This window comes from Scardinius erythrophthalmus, assembly GCF_964197995.2.
Source record: "Scardinius erythrophthalmus genome assembly, chromosome: 1".
NCBI classification, from domain to species: Eukaryota; Metazoa; Chordata; class Actinopteri; order Cypriniformes; family Leuciscidae; genus Scardinius; species Scardinius erythrophthalmus.
Window position 1 is genome coordinate 50,888,159 of NC_138221.1, and position 21,879 is coordinate 50,910,037.

General features: G+C 36.3%; 3 protein-coding genes across 12 annotated transcripts; all 3 read left to right on the forward strand.

Annotated features, from left to right (window-relative positions):
- Nucleotides 1-307: 307 nt before the first annotated feature.
- sgf29 (SAGA complex associated factor 29) lies at nt 308-4,589 on the forward strand. 4 transcript variants are annotated; one of them, XM_081363259.1, is made up of 10 exons: nt 308-496; nt 796-875; nt 990-1,065; nt 1,231-1,303; nt 2,090-2,154; nt 2,233-2,362; nt 2,711-2,857; nt 2,971-3,006; nt 3,589-3,751; nt 3,919-4,589. In XM_081363259.1, exons 2-10 carry the CDS (start codon nt 801-803, stop codon nt 4,033-4,035), a joined length of 882 nt encoding a protein of 293 aa, XP_081219385.1. In that variant the 5' UTR covers nt 308-496; nt 796-800; the 3' UTR covers nt 4,036-4,589. The 4 variants fall into 4 exon arrangements, with proteins under 4 accessions (XP_081219385.1, XP_081219386.1, XP_081219387.1 ...); XM_081363260.1 differs by having other exon boundaries at nt 326-581; XM_081363261.1 differs by having other exon boundaries at nt 332-496; nt 1,231-1,425.
- A 78-nt stretch (nt 4,590-4,667) lies between these two features.
- Nucleotides 4,668-8,691, forward strand: nfatc2ip (nuclear factor of activated T cells 2 interacting protein). Of its 4 annotated transcripts, none has more exons than XR_014030082.1 (10): nt 4,671-4,764; nt 5,363-5,485; nt 5,640-5,694; nt 6,258-6,369; nt 6,797-6,880; nt 7,064-7,316; nt 7,446-7,590; nt 7,764-7,873; nt 8,033-8,309; nt 8,461-8,691. XR_014030082.1 is itself a non-coding variant. In XM_081364030.1 (9 exons), the coding sequence occupies exons 1-9, from the start codon at nt 4,726-4,728 to the stop codon at nt 8,192-8,194; spliced, it is 1,083 nt and encodes a 360-aa protein (XP_081220156.1). In that variant the 5' UTR covers nt 4,668-4,725; the 3' UTR covers nt 8,195-8,691. The 4 variants fall into 4 exon arrangements, 1 of the variants encoding a protein (XP_081220156.1); XR_014030083.1 differs by having other exon boundaries at nt 4,684-4,764; nt 8,450-8,691; XR_014030084.1 differs by having other exon boundaries at nt 4,684-4,764; nt 8,033-8,296; nt 8,450-8,691.
- A 714-nt stretch (nt 8,692-9,405) lies between these two features.
- On the forward strand, nt 9,406-21,599 carry spns1 (SPNS lysolipid transporter 1, lysophospholipid). Of its 4 annotated transcripts, none has more exons than XM_081382771.1 (14): nt 9,406-9,706; nt 11,022-11,231; nt 12,158-12,223; nt 12,320-12,456; nt 12,659-12,810; nt 14,888-14,954; nt 15,140-15,282; nt 15,802-15,954; nt 16,165-16,354; nt 16,507-16,572; nt 17,043-17,141; nt 17,226-17,394; nt 17,587-17,631; nt 20,099-21,599. In XM_081382771.1, exons 2-13 carry the CDS (start codon nt 11,027-11,029, stop codon nt 17,616-17,618), a joined length of 1,479 nt encoding a protein of 492 aa, XP_081238897.1. In that variant the 5' UTR covers nt 9,406-9,706; nt 11,022-11,026; the 3' UTR covers nt 17,619-17,631; nt 20,099-21,599. The 4 variants fall into 4 exon arrangements, with proteins under 4 accessions (XP_081238897.1, XP_081238895.1, XP_081238898.1 ...); XM_081382772.1 differs by having other exon boundaries at nt 9,411-9,706; nt 11,025-11,231; XM_081382769.1 differs by lacking the exon at nt 17,587-17,631.
- The last annotated feature ends 280 nt before the right edge of the window (nt 21,600-21,879 follow it).

The window sequence follows — 21,879 nt, forward strand, 5'->3', positions numbered from 1 at the left end:
CAATATATTGAATAACAGTATATAATTAATAATTGGTAGTTGTTATTTATCTCTCTAAGGACTGGTTTCACAGACAGGGTTCAGATTAAGCCTGGATAAGGCCTTAGTTCAATTAGGGCATTTAAGCAGCTTTTATAAATGTGCCTTAGAAAAGAAAAAACATTACTGATGGGTATTTTGAGACAAAACAATGGTACCAAATGCAAGATGCGTTTAGTTAAAACATCTCAAACGTGAATTTGATGACTGGTCCCCACTCCCCCACCCAGTAGTTCTTTTTCAATAAGGCGTTTTGAAAACATGCCATGAAGTTTGTCCCCTCAATGTGTCCGTACGAGGCCTAGCTACAAAGCTATCCAATCAATGCAAAGCGAAAACAAATCCTAAAATTCGTTAAGGAAAGCGAAACTGTAATAAATAAATGGTTTTCGATTATAGTTCGTGTACTTATACACAAGGTTAATCTGGAGAGCATCGCGAAACTGTGTGTTTGAAGGTGAGATTGACGCTTTTCTTGCTTATCTGTGCGCGCGCGGAGGGTGTGTGATCTGAGATCCACCCAGTCCATGGCGCTCTATTATGTATGTATATTTGAGATAAATAAATAAAAAACATGCAAACCTAAATGCATTATTATTAGAATTAATGCATTATAGCAACATTATCTTTGCTTTGTGTTATGTGCGCGGTGGTGCTGTTTAAGGTTTAAACTGTAAAGTGGAACATAATGAAATGGGGTCAAAACACATAAACACACAGATTTTTCTATATAACTGGAATCATTTTTTCTTGCAGATACAATGGCTTTAGTTTCAGCAGACACCAAAATCGCAGAGTTGCTGAATGAGCTGCATCAGCTTATAAAGCAGACTCAGGTGAGCACTACTCTGTTTCCCATGCATGATCACTGTAGTTTGGGTTTATATGTTTCGGGAAACACCCCGTACCTTCACCCAGTGTTTATGCACTAATCTCTCTTAAATACACAGGAAGAGCGATCAAGAAGTGAGCACAACCTTCTCAACATCCAGAAAACACATGAAAGGATGCAGACTGAAAATAAGAGTAAGACATGATTTCCTATTGCATTGTCTACAATCAGAACTTTTCCAAGCGATAAAGCATGTTATTATTTTCAAATTGGATTTCTCTCATATTTATATATTTGAATTTTATTTCTTGTCTGAGATCTCTGTTCCATACTAAAACTGTTGATATCTTTCTCCTCAGCTTCTCCGTATTATAGGACAAAGCTGAGGGGTCTTTACACTACAGCTAAAGCTGATGCTGAGGCTGAATGTGGGTAAGGCTGAGGCTGAATGACTGTTGCTGCATTTGGTTTCCCTTTCAGCACCACTTTACTTTAATGCAAAGTATGCATTTTCACTGTGAGAAATCCGTAATGACCACAAGATGCTTTATCAGGTGATCTGTTGTTGACTTTATCTTTTTCTGTGTTGCCTATTTGTTTTTCTTCTCACAAGAAACATCTCGTGATTATATAGCCCCATCTTGTGGTAATTTTGCCCAAGGCTTTCATATGTGTTGACTGGAAAGACAGACTTTTTGAACATTTATTAACCCTATAAGCCTAGCCTACTTCATATTTCTAAAGGCATGTTTAGAGGAATGTTTATTAAGTTTATTTATTTCTCTCAATCATCACTGTATTGCATTGCATTCTATGTTTTGTCCCCTACAATAAAAAACTACAGAGCAAGTATTTAAATGTCACCTTACTAAGACATATACAGAGTGACATCTGATATTTATATGCTTTTTACTTAAATAGATCTCTTTGATTTACTTTACAAGCGATCAGAATTTCATCTTACTTTTTGGCCATATAAATATAAGCAATGGCATATTTTTTCTCAATTTTGGGGCTCTGAAGGTGTTTTTGCCTCCTTTAAAGTATGAGCTCCAAATTCTGCTGTATTAAATATGAAACTCAACACACACAAAAAAGACATATGCAAATTTTCTTTGTTTTTTCCCCCTAAAGTTTCAATAAAATGTTCCATTTTAAGAAATGATTGTTTTTTATGTCAGGTGTAAATGATCACATTTATCTGCATCCCTCCCACAGTATACTTCACCGGGCACTTGACAAGATCGCTGAAATTAAATCTCTTTTGGAGGAAAGACGGATTGGTAAGTTTTGGATGTTAGTTTGTAAACTTGTGCATTTGAACGGTTGTGGAAGCTAATCGACCCCTTCTCTTTCTGCAGCTGCCAGGATGGCTGGAGTGTACAGTGACACCGACCCACCCAGGAAGACCATGCGCAGAGGTGTCCTGATGACCTTGTTACAACAGTCAGCCATGACCCTTCCTCTTTGGATTGGCAAGCCTGGCGAGAGGTACCATTCAGTGTCTCCTGGTTTATCTCTTATGTTCCCTTCGTTTTAGAAATGGTCATTTATTCAGTGAATATTGAGTCAAAATGATTGTTACATTTCATTATACCATGGTCTGGGTGAATACTCGATTCTGATTGGCTGCAGGGTGTCCATTAAAAAGTGATAGAGGACACCTAGTAAATAAACCGTCAGGCGTAACCAGGGAAACCAAGTTATTGTTTGTAAAAACTTTCGATTTCGATTGTAAAACTAATGTTTTAAAAATGTGTTATTTGGCAAGTGACCATGGTATGGACACCTTGTTGGGCATTAACCCTTACTTAATTCATACCTGTCCTACTCCTTCAGTCCACCACCACTGTGTGGCGCTATACCAGCAAGCAGTGACTATGTGGCTAAGCAGGGGGACAAGGTGGCAGCACGTGTGAAGGCTGTGGATGGTGATGAGCAGTGGATTCTTGCGGAAGTCGTCAGCTACAATCACTCCACTAACAAGTAATCATCTACCAGTTGATCTCCAGTTGATCTGTATATTTATATTTACTTGTAGCTTTAAAACCTGATGGTTTGAAATGATAATGTAGCATCATGATGTTATCTCTTATCAGGTATGAAGTGGATGACATTGATGAAGAGGGTAAAGAGTAAGTTCAGTGCCATTTTTTTTATAATATTCACCAATTCAATAATTCTATATCCAAATTCATACATTACTGTTCAAAAGTTTATTTATTATTATTATTTTTTTATTAATACTTTTATTCAGCAAGGACACATTAAATGTATCAAAAGTAACAGCAAAGACATTTATAACATTAAGAAAGATTTCTATGTTGTTTTGAGCTTTCTATTCATCTAAGAATCCTATTTTTTTTATTATGGTGTTCACAAAAAAAGCAGCACAACTTGGATAATAGTAATAAATGTTTCTTGAGCAGCAAATAATTAGAATGATTTTCTGAAGGATTATGTGACACTGAACACTAAAGTAACGATGCTGAAAATTCATTCAAATATATATGTTTAAATTGTAATAATATTTCACAACATTACTGTTTTACTGTATTTTTGATCAAATAAATGCAGCCGCCTTTCAAAAAACATTAAAAAATTCATCTGACCCCAAACGTTTGAACTGTAGTGAAATTCCAGGAGTGCTTTTAAACAAACTATGAGCTGTTCGTTGTTCCTCTTTTTTTCACTGTCTCATTTTCTCTTTTATTTAGGAGACACACGTTGAGTCGAAGAAGAATCATTCCTCTCCCACAGTGGAAAGCAAACCCAGAGTCTGACCCAGAAGCCCTGTTCAGTAAAGATCAGCTGGTGCTGGCCCTCTATCCACAGACCACTTGCTTTTACAGAGCTCTGATCCACACGCCGCCACATCGGGTGAGAGTTAAAAGACTGAGATGTTATCACGATTTCTAAAGATGCTTCTCTAAACCCTCATGGGATCAATGTTGATAGTCTTTTATTATGGGTTTTATGGCATCACTGTGTATGAGTAGAATAATAATAGATTCCACACAACATGACTCGTCTCTCTTCTTTTGCAGCCCCAGGATGACTACTCAGTGCTGTTTGAGGATACATCTTATGCAGATGGCTATTCTCCACCTCTCAACGTTGCTCAGCGATATGTAGTGGCCTGCAAAGAGAACAAAAAGAAGTGACAGAAATATAGAACAATGGGACATTATTTTCAAAAAGACCCCGCATGATTGTTGTGATTGAAAACAGGATATTGAGCATCCATTCTGTTTTTATGTGCTTTTCTCCTCTTTTTCTGTTATCATGTATATAGTGTTGGTATATTTTCTACTGCATCTTTTGTATGATGTTTTTTGTGGATCTGGATACAAAGAGACCAACTGCAAGTGAATTGTGCTAAAAGTAATAAACCCTTTACATGTGAAAGAAAGGCACACACACATCTATTGTCTGTTGAGTGATGCATGTTTTTAAATTTTTAAAAATAGATCTTGAAAAGGGCTATAAGTTAACACCACAGATATCCAGGGCCGAACATTATACATTACGTTTTTTCTTCTTCTCATATTCATGTTGAATATTGAATTACATCCTTGTTCTCGTGGTGCATTACATTCCTCTACTTTTCTCTAGTATCTTCATTCTATAATACAACACTTATAGTATTGTATTATAGAATGAAGCTGTTATTGTAATTAAGTAATTTACGTCTCTAAATAAATAAACAAATCACCTTATCTTACTAAATTTTTAATATTCACCGCACGAATGAAAGAATCAAGCGTTTAAATGGGTGAGAGAGTTAAAGTGCGCAGTTAGTAACCGAGGCTACGTTCTGTGACGTCACGCTGACTAGCCTAGTGTGACTGCGCATGGTGATGAGCGCGCGGAAGCGGACTATGGCTGAAATGGTAAGATCTTTTGTATAACATTTATTCAGGATTAAGTTTAAAGAGTTATTGCTACTCTGTACATTTTACATGGACACGACGTTTGAAGAGTTCTTGTCAGAAAACGATCTGAATATGTAACGTTAATCTATATACCGTAACTGCCTGTCGTGTTGTGCAATAGCACCGCTGGCTAATCAGTTGTCAAATTGATTAATGTACAACAACATAGAAAACGTAAACCAGTTTTAAAGGTTTTATTCAAGTAAATGTGTAAGGTTTAGCCTCAAGTTTGCAGTACTCCGAGAAGTTACAACAACATTATTTAGCACTGGTTTCATACGGTTATGCTTACATTCAAAACCCATAAATTCACTTAAATCAGCCTCATTTGGAGTTATTAATAATGCTTAGGTCCTTTAAACATTGTTTTATCCGGTTTACCGAACAGTTTCGACTGTAGCTGTTAAGTTACACAAGTCAGTGCAAAACAAACCAGTTTGTTATACGATTAGACAGTTAACAGTTACCTAAATCTATTTTTTTTCTGTTATAACTCCTATTGAAACTCAAAATGAGATTAAATGGTAAATATGCTGTCTTGTTCTCTCTATTCCAGATATCAGACAGTGTCGGGGATAAGAGTGTTTCTGTTTCAGACCCTCCGAAACAACATCCTCCCAAACGCCGACGCATCATCGACGCCTCGTCCATCACAAACGTGCCTGTTTACTCTAACAAGGTGGGTGTATCAAAGTCATTGATGACTTGAAAAATATAGTTGATGACCTTTACCACATGTTTTAAAATATGACTGTAATCTAGATGCATTGGAATGGATGTGTTGCAAGGTACAAACAAAGGTGATTCAGATTCATTATATTATTGTGTTTTAGGTCAACAGCTCCTTAAATCTGAAGCCAATAACCTTCAAAAACACCAGTCTCACAGGTATCAAAACTTTCGGACCTCTGTTACCTCTGAGTAAATCACATTTTATACACTAATGTTCAATTTTTGCTTTTGAACTTAACATTGAAAAAAAGTTTTTTTTTAAAACAATCACTGTTTTAAAAAAAAATTACAAATCAAGCAGCTCAACTGTTTTCAGCAATGACATTGAAGGATCATGTGACACTGAAGACTGGAGTAATGATACTGAAAATTAAGCTTTGCCAACACAGGAATAAATTACATTTCAAAATATATTAAAATAGAAAACAGTTATTTTAAATTGTAATAATATTTCACAATTTTACTGTTTAACTGTATTTTTTGATCGAATAAATGCGGTGATCATTAACATAAGAGACTAACTTACTTTCAAAAACATAAAGAAAATCTTACCAACCCCAAACTCTTGAATGGTCGTGTATATCTTGCCTTTATGTAATACTTGCTTCCTGTGAGTGAAGGTGTCTCATTACTTGTAGACTCTTTATTATAGATATGTATCATTTTGTTAGTAGGATTTAATCCAATGGCATCCTCACTTTTTTTATTTACCATACCAGATGAGGAAAAGGGTGGCCCTCTTTGGTCTCCTTCCCCACCCCGTGCAGTGAAACGGCCAATCAGCATTGATCTGAGTGGCTCAGAGGAGGAGCCAGAACAGAGTGAAGCTCAGTAAGTACACAGACTGACTTGGTATATAAAAAATTAGTCATTATGCACCCAGTATAAATGTTATTTGTTTTTGTGACAGCTGCCTCAAAAATAGCTTCTTGACATCCAAATGAATCATATGCCATGTTGTAATTACCGTTATTTCGAGATGACAACACGGGACTTTTTACCCTGAGCTGGAATTATGCCTTTCTATGGTAAACGCCTAATAAATAAATGTATATACAACATATAACGCCTAAATGAATGCTGCGGATAATTACGAGTTCTACGAGGACGTAAATGCTTCTTACAAGTTGGAATCTCGTAATTACAGTAATTACCACATGGGGTGAACGCACCTATAGCTAGGCCAGTTAATCAGCTGATTGATTAGCCTACTCAAAGCTGTGTCCTTTCATCTAATCATCATCTTCCTCACCTTTAGAGAAGTTATTCGTTCCCCCTCTCCACCCCCACCACCATGTAGTCCACCAGTGAAGCAGAGCAGACGAGCAAACCCAAAAATGCGGTGAGTGACATCATCAGTGATGAAAAATTGAGTGTTTTAATTCTGTCATGACATTCAATAATCACCTTTCAAGGAGGAAACAGGAATGAACAACAATATTAGAAGTAATGAAATGAACCGCTAGTAAGGCCAGAGATGAGTAAACAGGTTTGACATTCTCTTGTTCTCTTTCTCCTGTTCCAGAGAAATCAACAGGAAGCTGAATGCGATCGGCTCTCTTGTGTGTCTGTCCCCTGAGCCTCGAGAACCTGTCATTGAATACAGAAACTCTCCATCTCCTGTGAATGACTATGATGATGATGATGACATCATCATCATTTCTTCTGACAGCAAACAGAAAAGACGTCCCCTGAATACTGAGGGCAGGGACTCTGCGCGAGAAATTTCGCTAAAATTCCGCTGCCGAACAGAGTTGTACAAAATCCCAATACTCTCTGTAAGTGGAATAAACGCATTTTTTTAGGCGCATTTGTTTGGTATAATAAAAGTATTTGAATACATTTACCTTATTATTTAAGCTGGCAAATTAATGGACTGTCATTAAATAAGTGTGTTTCGATTGCAGACGGCTCCTTTGAGTAAAGCTGTGGAACAGCTGGCCATCAAACTCAATGTCTCAACCAGCCAAATTCTGTTATTAAAGAAAGATATAGATCTCCCTATTCACTCGTCTGTCAGTGAGCTGGGACTCGGCATAGCTGACATTATAGGTAATAGAAAACTGTGGGAATTTTGAGCTGAATTCATTAGCATGCATCACAGTGCATTTATTCCATTGTTTTTGATTGGATCCTTTTGAATGTTTTTAATTGGAAACATCCTATAAATGACACTTCCTGAAACCTTCATGCAAATCCTTTTTGGTACCATCTGTCTCTTCCAGATTGTGTTGTAACAGAGAATAAACAAGAAGTGAGTGACAAGCGTAATCTTATTAGTTTGCGACTGCAAGGCAAAGAGAAAGCGTCTGTGCAGGAGTATTCCCTACAAAAGGTCTGTACTGTATGCCTTTTTGGATGTTCTTCTTGTGCCTTTTTATCAAAAGTAACAGCAAAGACATTTACAACGTTAAGAAAGATTTCTTAAAAAAACTTGTGTTTTTGTGAAGGACATTTAGTGCTCAATTGTTCTTTTTTCTTCTTTTTTTTAAAGAATGCTCCTCTAGGATCCATCCTGACTCAATATGTCTCTGGTATGGCTGCCAGTGCTAGATGTAGGGCTAAATTTCTCTTTGACGGGTCAAGGGTCACACATGATCAGACTCCAGCTGACCTGGACATGGAGGACGGTGACGTCATTGAAGTCTGGGTCTGAACGACGGACACTATTGATGTTGTTGGGAGTTCTGTGCTTTCTCAACACCGTGTTCTGTATGCAGTGAGGAAGAAAAAGATTTGTAAAGGATGTCTGACATTTGTTCAAACCAGGGGTAGGCAACGTCAGTCCTGGAGAGCCACTGTCCTGCAGAGTTTAGCTCCGACCCTGAAAAAAACTCACCTGCCTGAAGCCTCATTGACTAGCTGGTTCAGGTGTGTTTGATTAGGGTTGGAGCTAAACTCTGCAGGACAGTGGCTCTCCAGGACCGACGTTTCCTACCCCTGGTTTAGACCTTTATCACTTGCGCTGAAAAAAACACTGACAAATGTTTTTTTTTTTTTAGTTTTCATGAACAGCTTACGTTTGAGGACATGCAAAAACAATATAAATCCGTTTTACACTGTGTATATACACCAGATTTATTTAAAAATAGATTTTTTAATTAAAAAAAATTGATTGAATGGAATATAATAAAATGACAAATTTGTAAGATGTTTTTGTTGTTGTTGTATGCAGTACTTGTGACACTAGAATTGGCTTTTAGGGACATTTTACTTTTATGAGAACATACTATTAAAATCTAGATAAAAAAATCTCATTTATGTCAAATAATTAAATTGAATTAATAATTTTAAAGAAATTATCGATTTGATCAATTATAGATGTTACCATTAAAAATAAAATGCAAAAGTAGCTGTAAGTAGGCCAACATTCGCATCTGAGTTTGGGAATATATCAATTATTTGATAAGTAAATTTAGGAATTAACAACAGGGATATGTTGGGTATTTTGTCACTTTACAGAGACTTTTCTGACCCAGCAACAACCTATATTAAATGCAGCAAATATTAGCTTCACACACTTATGTAAACCCATGTTATCTCGGGTCATTGATCAGCTCAAACAATTAATCGCTGCTTTACATTAGTTTGTGCTGATAAAGCACCAGCATTCATCAGCACAAAAAGTAGAGACTAACGAAATACTCAGATTCACTAGTGATTTTGTTTACATCTTTTGTTGCATAAAGAGCGGAAGAAAAGTTTTTTTTTTTTTTATTATTTATAGATGCCGTACCATCATTATTAATTCACAGTCGCAGAATTACAAATACATAAAATTAATTAAAGAGCTAGTTACGTGCCCAAATCAGAATATCCTTATCACTTACGGTTTTAAATCGTATTTATTTTTAATCTTTTCAAACCAGTGCAGAGAGTGAGGGTGACAGCAGCTGTTGGTTGGGGAGGGGGGAGCGCTCACATGACTGTGCAGCGGAAGTACTGCGTCATTCCAACATGGCGTCGCACTGAGCTTGTAGATCAGAAACTAAACTGTAAGTCGGTCAGCTGCACACAGTTCGCTTCGAGACTCTCCACTGCAATTCAAAAATGTCCACACAGGAGATAAGGTAAACACCCCGAAACGTCACGACAACCCAGAGGGAGCCCGACAGCGTCCAGAAGAACAACTTTAAGGACACCTCTGACGTCGCTTTGCATTTTCCAGGTAACGTAAACAACACTGTATACCGATCAGTAAACATCTCGGATAGATCAGATGGGTGACCGTTTATATCGCTCTTTTATATAGGTTTTGTGATTTACATGTGTCTGTCAACAATGTTAAATGAAAGGTTGTTCCTTATTTTTGTAATTGAATGTTTTGCTTTTCCAATGTTGTGTTTTTTTTAAACGAATAAACCACCATGACCGTTTTCTGTGCCTTTTCCAAAATTAACCACATGAAATACCGCGCTTTGTGTGTATGTTTTTGTTGCTGTCAGTGGAATAATATGTTGCTTAATCAGCATCATGTCTGTACATAGAGTAGTGTTGGTCAACACCGGGCATCAGATATCATCAATCAGCAAAAACCGGTTCAGTTTTACTTAAATTCAGCTGACAATCTGCTAAAGATTCTTCTGACACGTTATCCCACACAAGTTATTTAGCTTTGGGCACTGATTTTAATCTATTTACTGTTTTAAACAAACCTAAACATTTACTTACAGATATTATTTATCAAAATCGTGCACTCATACAGTTTTTTTTTTTCATCATTGTATTCACATGACATTGTGGTGAGATTAATTCGCATCACGAGCTTGTGCCTACTTCCCTCTCCATGTGTCTTCTTCCTAATACATCTAAACTACACACCTAACAAACTAGATTATGAATATAAATCATGACTCCTGTCCCAGTGGAATCTATTCTAAAAAAAAAATGGCTTCGGGGCTTTAAACAAAGAGCTCTTTCAGTATTTATCCTCGTCTTGCTTGTCTATATTTTAAACGAATTATCTCACACAAAGGTAACAGTGGGGATCAAAAGTTTAAGTCCACGTTTAAAAACTTGTTTTAAATTTTCATTTAAACCCTGAAATAAATCATTATGGAATTTTGTAAATGTAAAAAAGTAGGTAATAAAAATTTTCAGACAGTGAAAAAAAAAAAAAAAAAGATTCTGCACCATATATGGTCACTAATCAAATACGCTCTTTTAATGTCACAGCAACTTTTCATTCACTTTTTTTTTTTGCATGCAAATTTTAAGCATTTTCATCATTCTCATGTGAGGTTGAGATTATAGTGTGATCAATAATCTTTGTGTAATCAGTAGTAGACTTTGGTCTTTTTTTGCTCTTGAGCAGTTAACACTGTAGGCTAATGTCAATGGTTTTACTTCCCGTTAGGATGTGATTGTGGTAGACCAAAGCATCCATGTTCTAAAGAAGTTTTTTTTTATGCAGTATTATTGCTAAGACTTTGATTTGTACTGGCACTTTCGCTTTATGTCATCTTTATGTATTTTTTCGGCAGCAGTGATGTCACGGACAGATGTTGCGGACACCACACCCTTCTTCTCAGATTATAATGAGGAGGAGGTGCCGGCTGACAACGGGGTGGGTTCCCCTCAGCCCGAGGAGGAGGAGTCTGCCAGTGGAGTGTCTGATAAGAGAGCTATATTGACTGTGATTGTACTCTGCTACATCAACCTGCTGAACTATATGGACAGATTCACTGTGGCAGGTAACCAGTGCTATTAGATTTCAGCGCATCGGCATCAGTGCTCCCTTTTCATCCAGATCAAATGCACAAGACAAAGGCACAAATCATCAACACCTATAAACGGCATGATAATGTGCTTTATGTTCATGGTATAAGATTATCCTAGTCTGGATTGTTCTTTTTGAATCACTTGTAAATCACATCACTAATTCTGAAAATTCATATTAAACTATTATCGTATTTATACAAATTTCGAATTGGATTTTATTTGTATATTTTAAGTTTTAGTCATTTTGTTACATAATTGTGGCATTTTGTTAATATTTCTGTTTAGTTTTAATTTATTTTTATTTCAGTTTTAGTCATTTTAGTACTTAAATTTAAAGTTATTTGCCTTGGTACCATTTCTAATTTTCATTTTAAGTTTAAATTGATCGTCTAATATTCATGTTTGCAGTCGTGCAAACAAGTTGTTAAGGTTTGGGGAACCAATTTTCATTTATTGATATGCAGAAAGTTGTTAATTACTGTATTAATCCAACCTTAACATTTACGCTTATATATATTATTTATCAAAATAATCGTGCACACATGTATTTCAATGCCAATAGTGTACTTTTTTTCTGTTTTTTTTTTTTTTTTTTTTACAACTTTTCTCTCTTTCTTCATCACTGTATTCACATTATTACATGATTATTTTGTTTTAGCTTTATTTCCATAAATGAAAACGATTTTAATAGTTTTAGTTAACAATAACAACACTGCTCTTTTAAAGGTTAAGTGATAGTAATAAAATAGCAAAAGTAGAGCAAAACGAGATTTCTTGTTGGTTCCCAATGTTTGATTTTATAAATAACTCTAGAAAGATTTAAAAACATATAATGCGCAACAGCGTATGAATTGGTCAGTAATAAAGCAGTGATAACAATAAACTTCCTCTCTTTCAGGTGTACTTCCAGACATTGAGCGTTTCTTCGGCATTAGTGATGGAAAATCAGGGCTACTTCAGACAGGTGAGCAGATTCATACCATGTAAAATTGGTTTTATTATTATTTATTTAATTATTCAATTTTTCATTCACTTTGTTTGATTCTTTATTGCCCCTCAGTCTTCATCTGCAGCTACATGTTCTTGGCCCCTGTGTTTGGATACCTGGGTGACCGGTACAACAGGAAGTTGATCATGAGTGTGGGTATTTTCTTCTGGTGTCTGGTGACACTTGCCAGCTCCTTCATTAGCAAAGAAGTAAGTCCTACACTAAACGTTTTAGGGTATCCAGATGCCTAAGGGTTAAACCTCACTCTTATATTTGAATACCATTTTACTCAATGACTTTGTTTCAAAGCAATAGCTTTCAGTCTCTGATTCGGTGTCTCATATACTGAAGTGTATTTATATTTTAAAGTGTGATTTGTAGAGTAAACTAATAGGATAAATCCTCTCTCAGCATTTCTGGGCGTTGTTGTTGACTCGAGGGCTAGTGGGTGTTGGAGAGGCCAGTTACTCCACCATTGCTCCCACCATCATCGCTGATCTGTTCGTCAAAGAGAAGAGGACCAACATGCTGTCCTTGTTCTACTTTGCAATCCCAGTGGGCAGGTGGGACCACACACACACACACACACACACACACACACACACACAGAACTGCCAGTCGAAATACTGGTATCTAGGTTATTCACACTTTAGCTCTATGCACATTCTCACACTCTGTCACACACAGTTGCATTATCAGTTTTATTCACTCCAGGAAATGGAGCTGCATTTGTAAGTTTCCTGGCAGCTACTGTTGAGCACTTCTAAGGGCAAATGAGTCACTGGATTTGTTAAATGTTGTGAGGATAATTAAAGTCGACATGAAATAAATTCTATTTTCTAAATGCATGTTATTGATCTTATTGTAAATAATTCATCCATGCATGTCATTTTTATCTTAATCTTAATTTTTTCTTGGTTCTTAATCAAAATGTCAACTTAATGACTGACAGACTTCTCTCTCGTGACGTATGCCGGACTTCTCCAATCGTTTATTCTGCTTAAACCCCGGCCCTTACTTACCCTCGACTGCAAGCTCAAATTCAGATGTTCCTCCATCCAATCAACAACTGGTGGATTGAACTAAGTCCCTCCTACATTTCCTTTTCTTTTCCAATAGTCTGTTTCCCTCGGATGTACATCACAAAATGGAAGAAAAACCTGTCGCTAATTCCGCTTCATTTTTCAAATTTTCAACTTTAAATATATCGATAAAACATTTCCAGCTTCTACTGAAAGGCTTGTTTTTTTTTATTTGTGTAAATATTAAATAAGTTTTCAATTAAATTCAACAATTATTCATAAGCAGAAATGTTGGGAAATATAATCACTTGTATTATTACTTATACGTTCATTCCATGTCAAATCAACCAAATTTCGGAAACTTCACCCAGCTCAAAATTGTTATTTTGTTAATATTTATTTCTGAAGAAAGACAAACATAAATAATGATGAAAGCCCAAATATTAATTGTCACAGATGTATATTTACTGAGTAATCCACTATTTTGTAGATTTGGAGCCAGTTTACAGAGAGGTAAAATGACTTTAGAAAGATGGCAGCAGCATTATTTTATTTTTACACAGAGATTGGTAGGTCTATCAGTTAAGTCTGTTGATTTTCGCAATCTTGGTTTCATTATATGCCAATGATGGTGGTTCAAAAACTGGCAAAAAGCACTTCTTGTGTCTTTTGCCTCAAGTTTGCGTGCCTTTAACTCAAGAAGTATTAAATATTCTGGTTCTTAACAAACTTTCCTTTTGGTATCTTGATTTTAAAGGACCTCAATGGCTCTATCCTAGTGATATGGAGATCTTAATGCGGCTCCATGAGTAAATTGGTAAATTGTAAACATTTTCAGTGGTCAAAAACCAAACGTGGGCCACTTTGCATATAAGCTGATACTTTTTTCTTTTGAAGAGGAATATCTGAAAAACAAATAACGTTTAAACTAGAAATGTATCTCGTGTTTTTTTTTTTTTTTATCAATGCAATTGCAAAGAACATAACTTTCTGAGTGCCATAAATATTGTTTTTCCAAAGTCTGCATGCCTGTAACTTTCCTTTTGAAATCTTCATTTCCAAGGACCTATATAGTTCAGTCTCATAGATATGGGGATCTCAAAGTTCAAATTGTTGCATTTTACCCAGCTGGGAACCTCTGGTTGATTTGACACGAAATGACCCTATATTATTTTAATAACTTAAAATAACTGTTTTCTATTTTAATATATTTTGAAATGTAACTTATTCCTGTGATGGCAAAGCTGAATTTTCAGCATCATTACTCCAGTCTTCAGTGTCACATGATCCTTCAGAAATCATTCTAATAGGCTGATTTGCTGCTCAAAAAAACATATTTGTAAAATTATAAATGTCTTTATTGACACTTTTGATCAATTTAACGTCTTTCCTGAATAAAAACAATCTTACTGACCCCAAACTTTTGAATATTAGAGTCTCAAATTGCACATTAACACAGGCCTAAACATCATCTTAAAGATCTGTGTTTGGTCACTTGATGCGCCAATCAGATCTTCACTTCCTGTTTAAATGTGCAGTTCTCTGCCAGCATAAGCTGCAGTGTGGACCAGACTTCATCCCAATTCTCATTCAGATCTGCTGGCTTTTCTTTCCTCAGTGGTCTGGGTTATATCGTGGGCTCAAAAGTGGACCAAATGGCTGGGGATTGGCACTGGGCTCTTCGGGTACGTCTGCAGCACCAAACCTTTCACTGTTTATCTGTCTATGGGTGGATTACATAATACATGCTGCTTTCACCACAAAATCACACTTGGAGATAAAATATGATAACAATTCTTTGTAATTTTCTCCCACTTACTCTCACTTTCTTTGTGTCTCTGCCTTTTATTTGTTTGTTTCTCTTTCTTAGGTGACCCCTGGTCTGGGGCTGTTGGCCGTGATCCTCTTGTTGTTTGTGGTTAAGGAACCGATGCGCGGTGCTATCGAAGCCCGCCCGGAGCACACGCTGCACAGAACCAGCTGGCTCGTGGACTTGAAAGCACTCGGCAGGAAGTGAGTCACTGATAGCTCATGTTGCCTTTAAAGCATCATTTATAAGTCATGGCCTTTGCCTTGGATGTCACGCAGGGAAATTTTCAATATCTGATAATGCTGCTTGTCCTGACTGAGGGTTTTTTCCTCAGTTATTAAGTAATTACTGCTGATAACACTGCAGCCTCTGATATGATCAGTCGTGAGCAACCACAAGCAATTTTATTATCAGATTTCAGGGTAATTTTTTATCATAAAGCTGTAGCTTTTGCATTGCTCTCTGTGACTGCCGTTGTTAGAAATGCATGTTTTTAAGAATGTTCCCATGTTATTGGCAGTAGCTTGAAAGTCAGTGGGGCTCAAAACAACATTGGACCTCATTGACTTTCACTGTGCGTACAAAAAACGCTGAAACATTTAAAAAATATATATTTCAGTTACACAGTGACTGCTTGTTTCTTTGCTGAACTAAATGCCTTTTCCCTTTTCCCTCTTGTTTTTTTTTTTTTTTTTACATTTTTTTTTTTTTGGTTGTCTCAGTCCAAGTTTTATTCTGTCCACATTTGGCTTCACTGCGGTGGCCTTTGTGACAGGATCACTGGCCCTGTGGGCCCCTGCCTTTTTATTCAGAGCAGGCGTCTTCATAGGAGAGAAGCAGCCGTGTTTAAAAATCCCCTGTGACAACTCTGACAGGTACCAGACCCTCACACACACAAACATCTCTCTCTAAAGATACACCCCATGACATTCGCAACGACTTTTGTTTTTTAATGTCTTTGTAGTATTATGGTACTGTTATGATGTTACCATTTAGAGTACTGCGTTTGCACATGCTGTATTGTAAATATACTTTTGTTAAGAACATGCACTGGTAATGTTCTTCTAATCTCTTCTGCTCTGTAGTCTGATATTTGGCGCCATCACAGTTGTGTCAGGCATCCTGGGCGTCGCGAGTGGAGTGCAAGCCAGCAAGATGCTGAGGACGAGAACCCCTCGAGCTGATCCCCTAGTCTGTGCTGCAGGACTCCTCCTCTCTGCTCCCTTTCTCTATCTGTCCATCATGTTTGCCCAGGCTAGCACTGCAGCCACTTATGTAAGTCACTCCTCTGACCTCTCCTCTGACCTGGTTTTATCTGAAAGCTCTTATTCAAGGAAATGTTTTTTATTGACTTCAGTGCTGTTTTTCAATCTAGGGCAGTTTATTGCTGATCATAATGGTGGTTGACTATTTTATTTTCTCATCAGGTCTTTATCTTCCTGGGTGAGACATTCCTGTCTATGAACTGGGCCATTGTTGCAGATATCCTACTGGTGAGTTTCCCTTCCTCCCATTTAATCCACTACCAATTCTGAAAAATAATGAAAAGATGGTTTTATTTCATTATTCACTCACCCTCATGTCTTTGCATACTTGTATACTAGTTGTTTTTTTAGACTTGTTTGAAGAAACGTTAATCAGTTATTGCCATTCAATGACTTCAAACTTTAAAAAAAAAATGACAAGAAAGGCACCATAAAAGTAGTTAATATCACTGGCACACTATATTCAAAGTCTTACAAAGTAGTGGAACCACAGAAGGGCTTAAAATTATTTCATTATATTATTATTTTTTTAAAAAATATAAATACATGATTAAAATGCTAAAAATACAACAACAAAAAAATCAAGATGTAAACGTTTATTGCCCCATTAATAGACTAACTATTATTTACTTTGAAATATGAATGGAATAACATGAGGTCTCTTTCTCGATGTCCTTATTTCTCTCTCTTTCTTTCAGTATGTTGTGATCCCTACACGTCGCTCCACCGCAGAAGCGTTTCAGATTGTGCTCTCGCACCTGCTGGGCGACGCTGTTAGCCCTTACCTCATAGGAGTGGTACGTCAATCTCACAAATGCACAGAAAAACTCTTTTAATAAGACATTTGAGGTTGCATGTGGTCTGTTTTTTTCCCTATTAAGGTGTCAGACTCGATAAAGGAGTCGGACTCATACATGTGGGAGTTTCGTTCACTTCAGATGTCACTCCTGCTGTGCTCCTTCGTGGCTGTGGGGGGCGGAGCTTTCTTCCTTGCCACGGCCCTCTTCATTGAGAAAGACAGAGAACTGGCTGAGAACTACGTCCCCTCTGGTGAGTGATATCACTAATGACGTCACAGTCTTCTCTTAGATTACAGGCCATTATTATTTCGAGATGGTCCTCACTGCAGAACACGAAATCCCACCTTACATATACCTAAACCTACCCATCTCCACCCCCTGATCCCTAAACCTACCCATCTCCACCCCCTGATCCCTAAACCTACCAATCTCCACCCCTTAGATGTGGATCCAACCCCGCCCCCTGGATCTTGAGAACTGCATTGAGGTGCTACTGATTATTTCCAATGAATTTGCCATTTTCAGGATATTCTTGTCCAAATCCAATTAGTTATAAAATGTATTTATTTGGTTTATTGTGTATATATTTATAAATGTATTATGTATTTATTTTGTGTATATGAATTATCAATTATTACATCATTAATAGCCATTTTCAAAAAAACATTCCTGGTTAAATACTAAGGATGTTCTTGAAGCCGAATTTCTTAGTCTGAAAAGCACGGATAATGGCTTCCAAAATTCACTACACTAATAATGAGTCTGTGAAGTGAATGAAGGTATAGTACATCATACACATTTTCTGTTATTTGATATGTCTATTTAAACATTTTAAACTTGTATATAATCATAAATGATTATAAATATTAAATGATGAGGTGGGACTCTAAGAAACTTGACGAGTAATATCAACTAAGATACTGAATCATACAATTTTTTTTTTTTTACTGCTATTTCTATTTAAATATTTTAAACCTTGTATGATATGATACATGATATGTTTGTTTGTCTGTCTCACTCTCTCCTGGAGCCGGTCTTATAGTGAATCATGTCACCGTAAACATAATGTAGTGGCAGTAGGGTTAGGGTTCTCATAAGAACAGCAAAGCAAACACACACCTTATGAGGTGCAAGTTAAAGGACAAGTTCGGTATTTTACACTTAAAGCCCTGTTTACAGATCGTTTCTGATGAAATAGAACGGTTAAGATAAAATTCTGGTCAAATGCTGCTGTCCTGAGAATTTTAGGTTTCTTTCGCTTCCCCCCCCACCAGTAGACTGGGTGTATAGGTGCACTCGAACACTCCTTCCTAAAACACATTAAACTTTCGTTTACAAAGACCTGAAACTCACCGAGTGGTCAGGGGTGTTCACTGATATGCTCATACAAAAATCGCTGCAAAAGATGCTTTCCAACAGGTGTTTTAGCATTCGTTGTAAAACTGTGGATCTATTTTTCCAAACGTCTCCCACACGTAGATTCTTCCGTTGAGCGCTTGAATAATAGACACTCCAGCCCAGTTGGTGGCGATAATGCACCTTTGCAAGCAAACCACTGGTATTTCATTGTTTGCGATCCACCGTAAAAAATAAAAAAAAAAACGAAGAAGAAGAAGAAAACAACCCCTGAACCCCATTTCAGTTTCCGGCGGCGGAGTAATACCGTACCTCACACAGCACATTCAATACAAGTCAATGGAGTTGGACAAAAACTACGATAAAACCTGTTGGAAAGCATATTTTGCAGCGATTTTTGTGTGAGCATATCAGTGAACACCCCTGACCACTCGGTGAGTTTCACGTCTTTGTAAACGAAAGTTTAATGTGTTTTAGGAAGGAGTGTTCTAGTGCACCTATACACCCAGTCTACTGGTGGGGGGGAAAGCGAAAGAAACCTAAAATTCTCAGGACAGCAGCATTTGACCAGAATTTAATCTTAACCGTTCTATTTCATCAGAAACGATCTGTAAACAGGGCTTTAAGTGTAAAATACCGAACTTGTCCTTTAAAGGGAAAAACTTGATGCAAAGAAAAAATAACTACACACTCTCTTAAGCACATTTATTACCAACGTTTCGGCACAAGTAGCCTTGGTCAAGGTATAAGGTTAGGATTAGCATTAGCCCAATACAGCACCTACTATGGTCACAGAATTCGGCACAAAACCCGCTAGCGTTTTCTATACTTTATCATTTGTTCAGATTTGCATTTGTATGCACAGTAAAAGTTATTTTAGCAATTTTCAACCACTGAATATTTTCTTTCAACTTTCATGTTCTCTAATCAGTTACTTTATCCTAGTCCTTGTATTTAGGGTTGTGTGTGACTGTCCTGACATAACTCTGTACACAAGTTCCTCTGGGGAAAAAAATAATTTTTTTAACATAAAGTATAGCTGAGTATAACACAGTGGTATTTATACTCATGAAAACAAAAGTCCAAATATGTCATAAAATACTAACATTTTAGTATAACTGAGATACTATTATCTTTATTACTATTTTAAATTAATTATTATACATTTATATTTTCCATTTTAATTTTGATTGTTTCATTTAATTTGATTGTGTTTTTTGTATTTTTATTAGACTTTGAGTCTAGATTTTAGTTTGTTTTTCTAGTATTATACTAAATTAAAATGTATAGCTAAATGAGTAGTTATACTAAATAAAAATGAAAAATGTCTTTTTGAAAATGTTTATTTTATTTCACTTTAAAAAAAAAATGGTTTTAGTTTTAGTTAACTATAATTGACAGCACAAATGCAGTCCAGAGACATCAACCTTGAAATATTCAATTTTTTTCCCTCCTAAAATATTGATTGGTTGTTTACTTTCAAGTCCATTTTTTCTTTTAATTTATTTGTTGTTATAATTCTTATTCACATGCTGATTTTTCAGGGTCATTACAGGCACTTTAGAAATCTAATATACTGATGTCTCTTTGTTTTCCAGATGACGCACCAATTGTTGTCCCTAAGAGAGGCAGGTCCACTAAAGTGTCAGTGTCAAGTGTTTTAATTTGAGATGATGCAAGAATTTGGATGCTTTTCAACATGGGGAACAACATTCTGATTGGCTTTGGCAGACGGAGCCAGTGCCATCAGCAGCCAATCCTGGAGCAGTGTCAGACAAGTAATCACTGATTGGACAATCTCCACAATATGGAGTTTTATAGTAATTTATTATGCTTATATTTTTTAACGCCAATATTGATTTTGGGAACATTATGAACTAACAACATCTTACATCTTACTTGGAAGTCCTGTGTGCCATCAACCATTCTGCCCAGGAGGAGACAGAGGCACACAAGGTTATATGTTGGGGATGTTTCTTCACCTTTAATTAAAACTCATCGAGCCGCGTTTTACATTTCAAGTGTAAATTGGAGGGGACCTGAATTGATTTTTCAAATCGTTCACTCTCAAACTACTGTTGCATTTGTTTTCATCAAAACTAGCAGATGTCTGTGATCTGCCTTTACAAACTTTCCACTTTCTTCTTGTTTTAATGTTTTCTTCCATACTACATTTGAGCTGTCAGAGTCTTTTAGGACGGAACCAGAAAACAAACACTAATGCGACCATGGCATGATTCAGATACTAATTAGTTTGATGATATTTTTTAAAATAATATTGTTACATACTTTTGTTGCGATGGCCTGGTTCATGGCATGTTTTAACGTGCCATTTGTACTGTAATTATTATTATTTTATTTTTTAAATGAAGGCAGTTTTTAGTGCATTCTTTTGACATAATTTGCAAACTTGCTTGCTAATCTTGTTTTGTAACTTTTCTAAATATTAAATTAGAAATGTAATCTTATTTGTGTCTTTTTTGAAAATTTTTCACTCTCTTTTCACTCTCTCTGTTACTCTATTTCTCCTTACAGCATATCTTAATAATGGCAAGTCTTTTTTTTAACTACTTCTTTATATCGTTCTCTCCGTCTCTTGCATGTTTGCGTCCTCTTTCTCTCTGCAGTGGCAACAATGACGATCATAAGGTTTTTCAGTTGCTGTGGTTTCCTGTTTGTAGGTGGGATATATAGATGCAAGCCTGTTTGGTAAATTTGCTGTGAAAATTAGTCTCGTGAATGAATTATGAAAACCGAAGAGCCTGAATCGAAACACACATTCTTCGTGCAGTGGAGCATTTGGTGGATGTTGTTGTGCATGTGAGACTATACTTGTACCTATATGCCATTCCTGTCAATTGTGTTTGTGTAGGCTACAAGAACACCACAAAATGCCACAAGAGTGGGAGGCAAGACTGAGAAATTATGACTCACTGTCCGCCATAATGAAGCGCAGAGTTAACTCTTACAGCTCTTAACAGTTTTTAATTTGACATGTTTAGAACTCATTCATTTCTTGTGAAACTGCAAGGGAAACACTTGTGTGTATTGTGTGTAACTTTATTGTGGAACATTATAAAGCATGACTAATTGTCTTTTAAAATGACCAGTTATTATTATTGTCTGACATTGAAAAAAGTATGATTTTGTTCTAATGTGCTCAAATTCTCAGCCTAATGAATCTCAATCTTTTCAGTTTAAAAAGCACTTTTAATAATCTATAATCTTTGAAAACAGGTTTTACAGAAAACGATGCCTTATTGACTTCGTCTTTTACCCATGCTCATTTAGTGCTCCGTTGTTATGTTCTCTAACGTCTGACAAATGATGAAAATTAAGAAAGAAAACTAAAACAAGCAATCAAATCTGCATGACAACA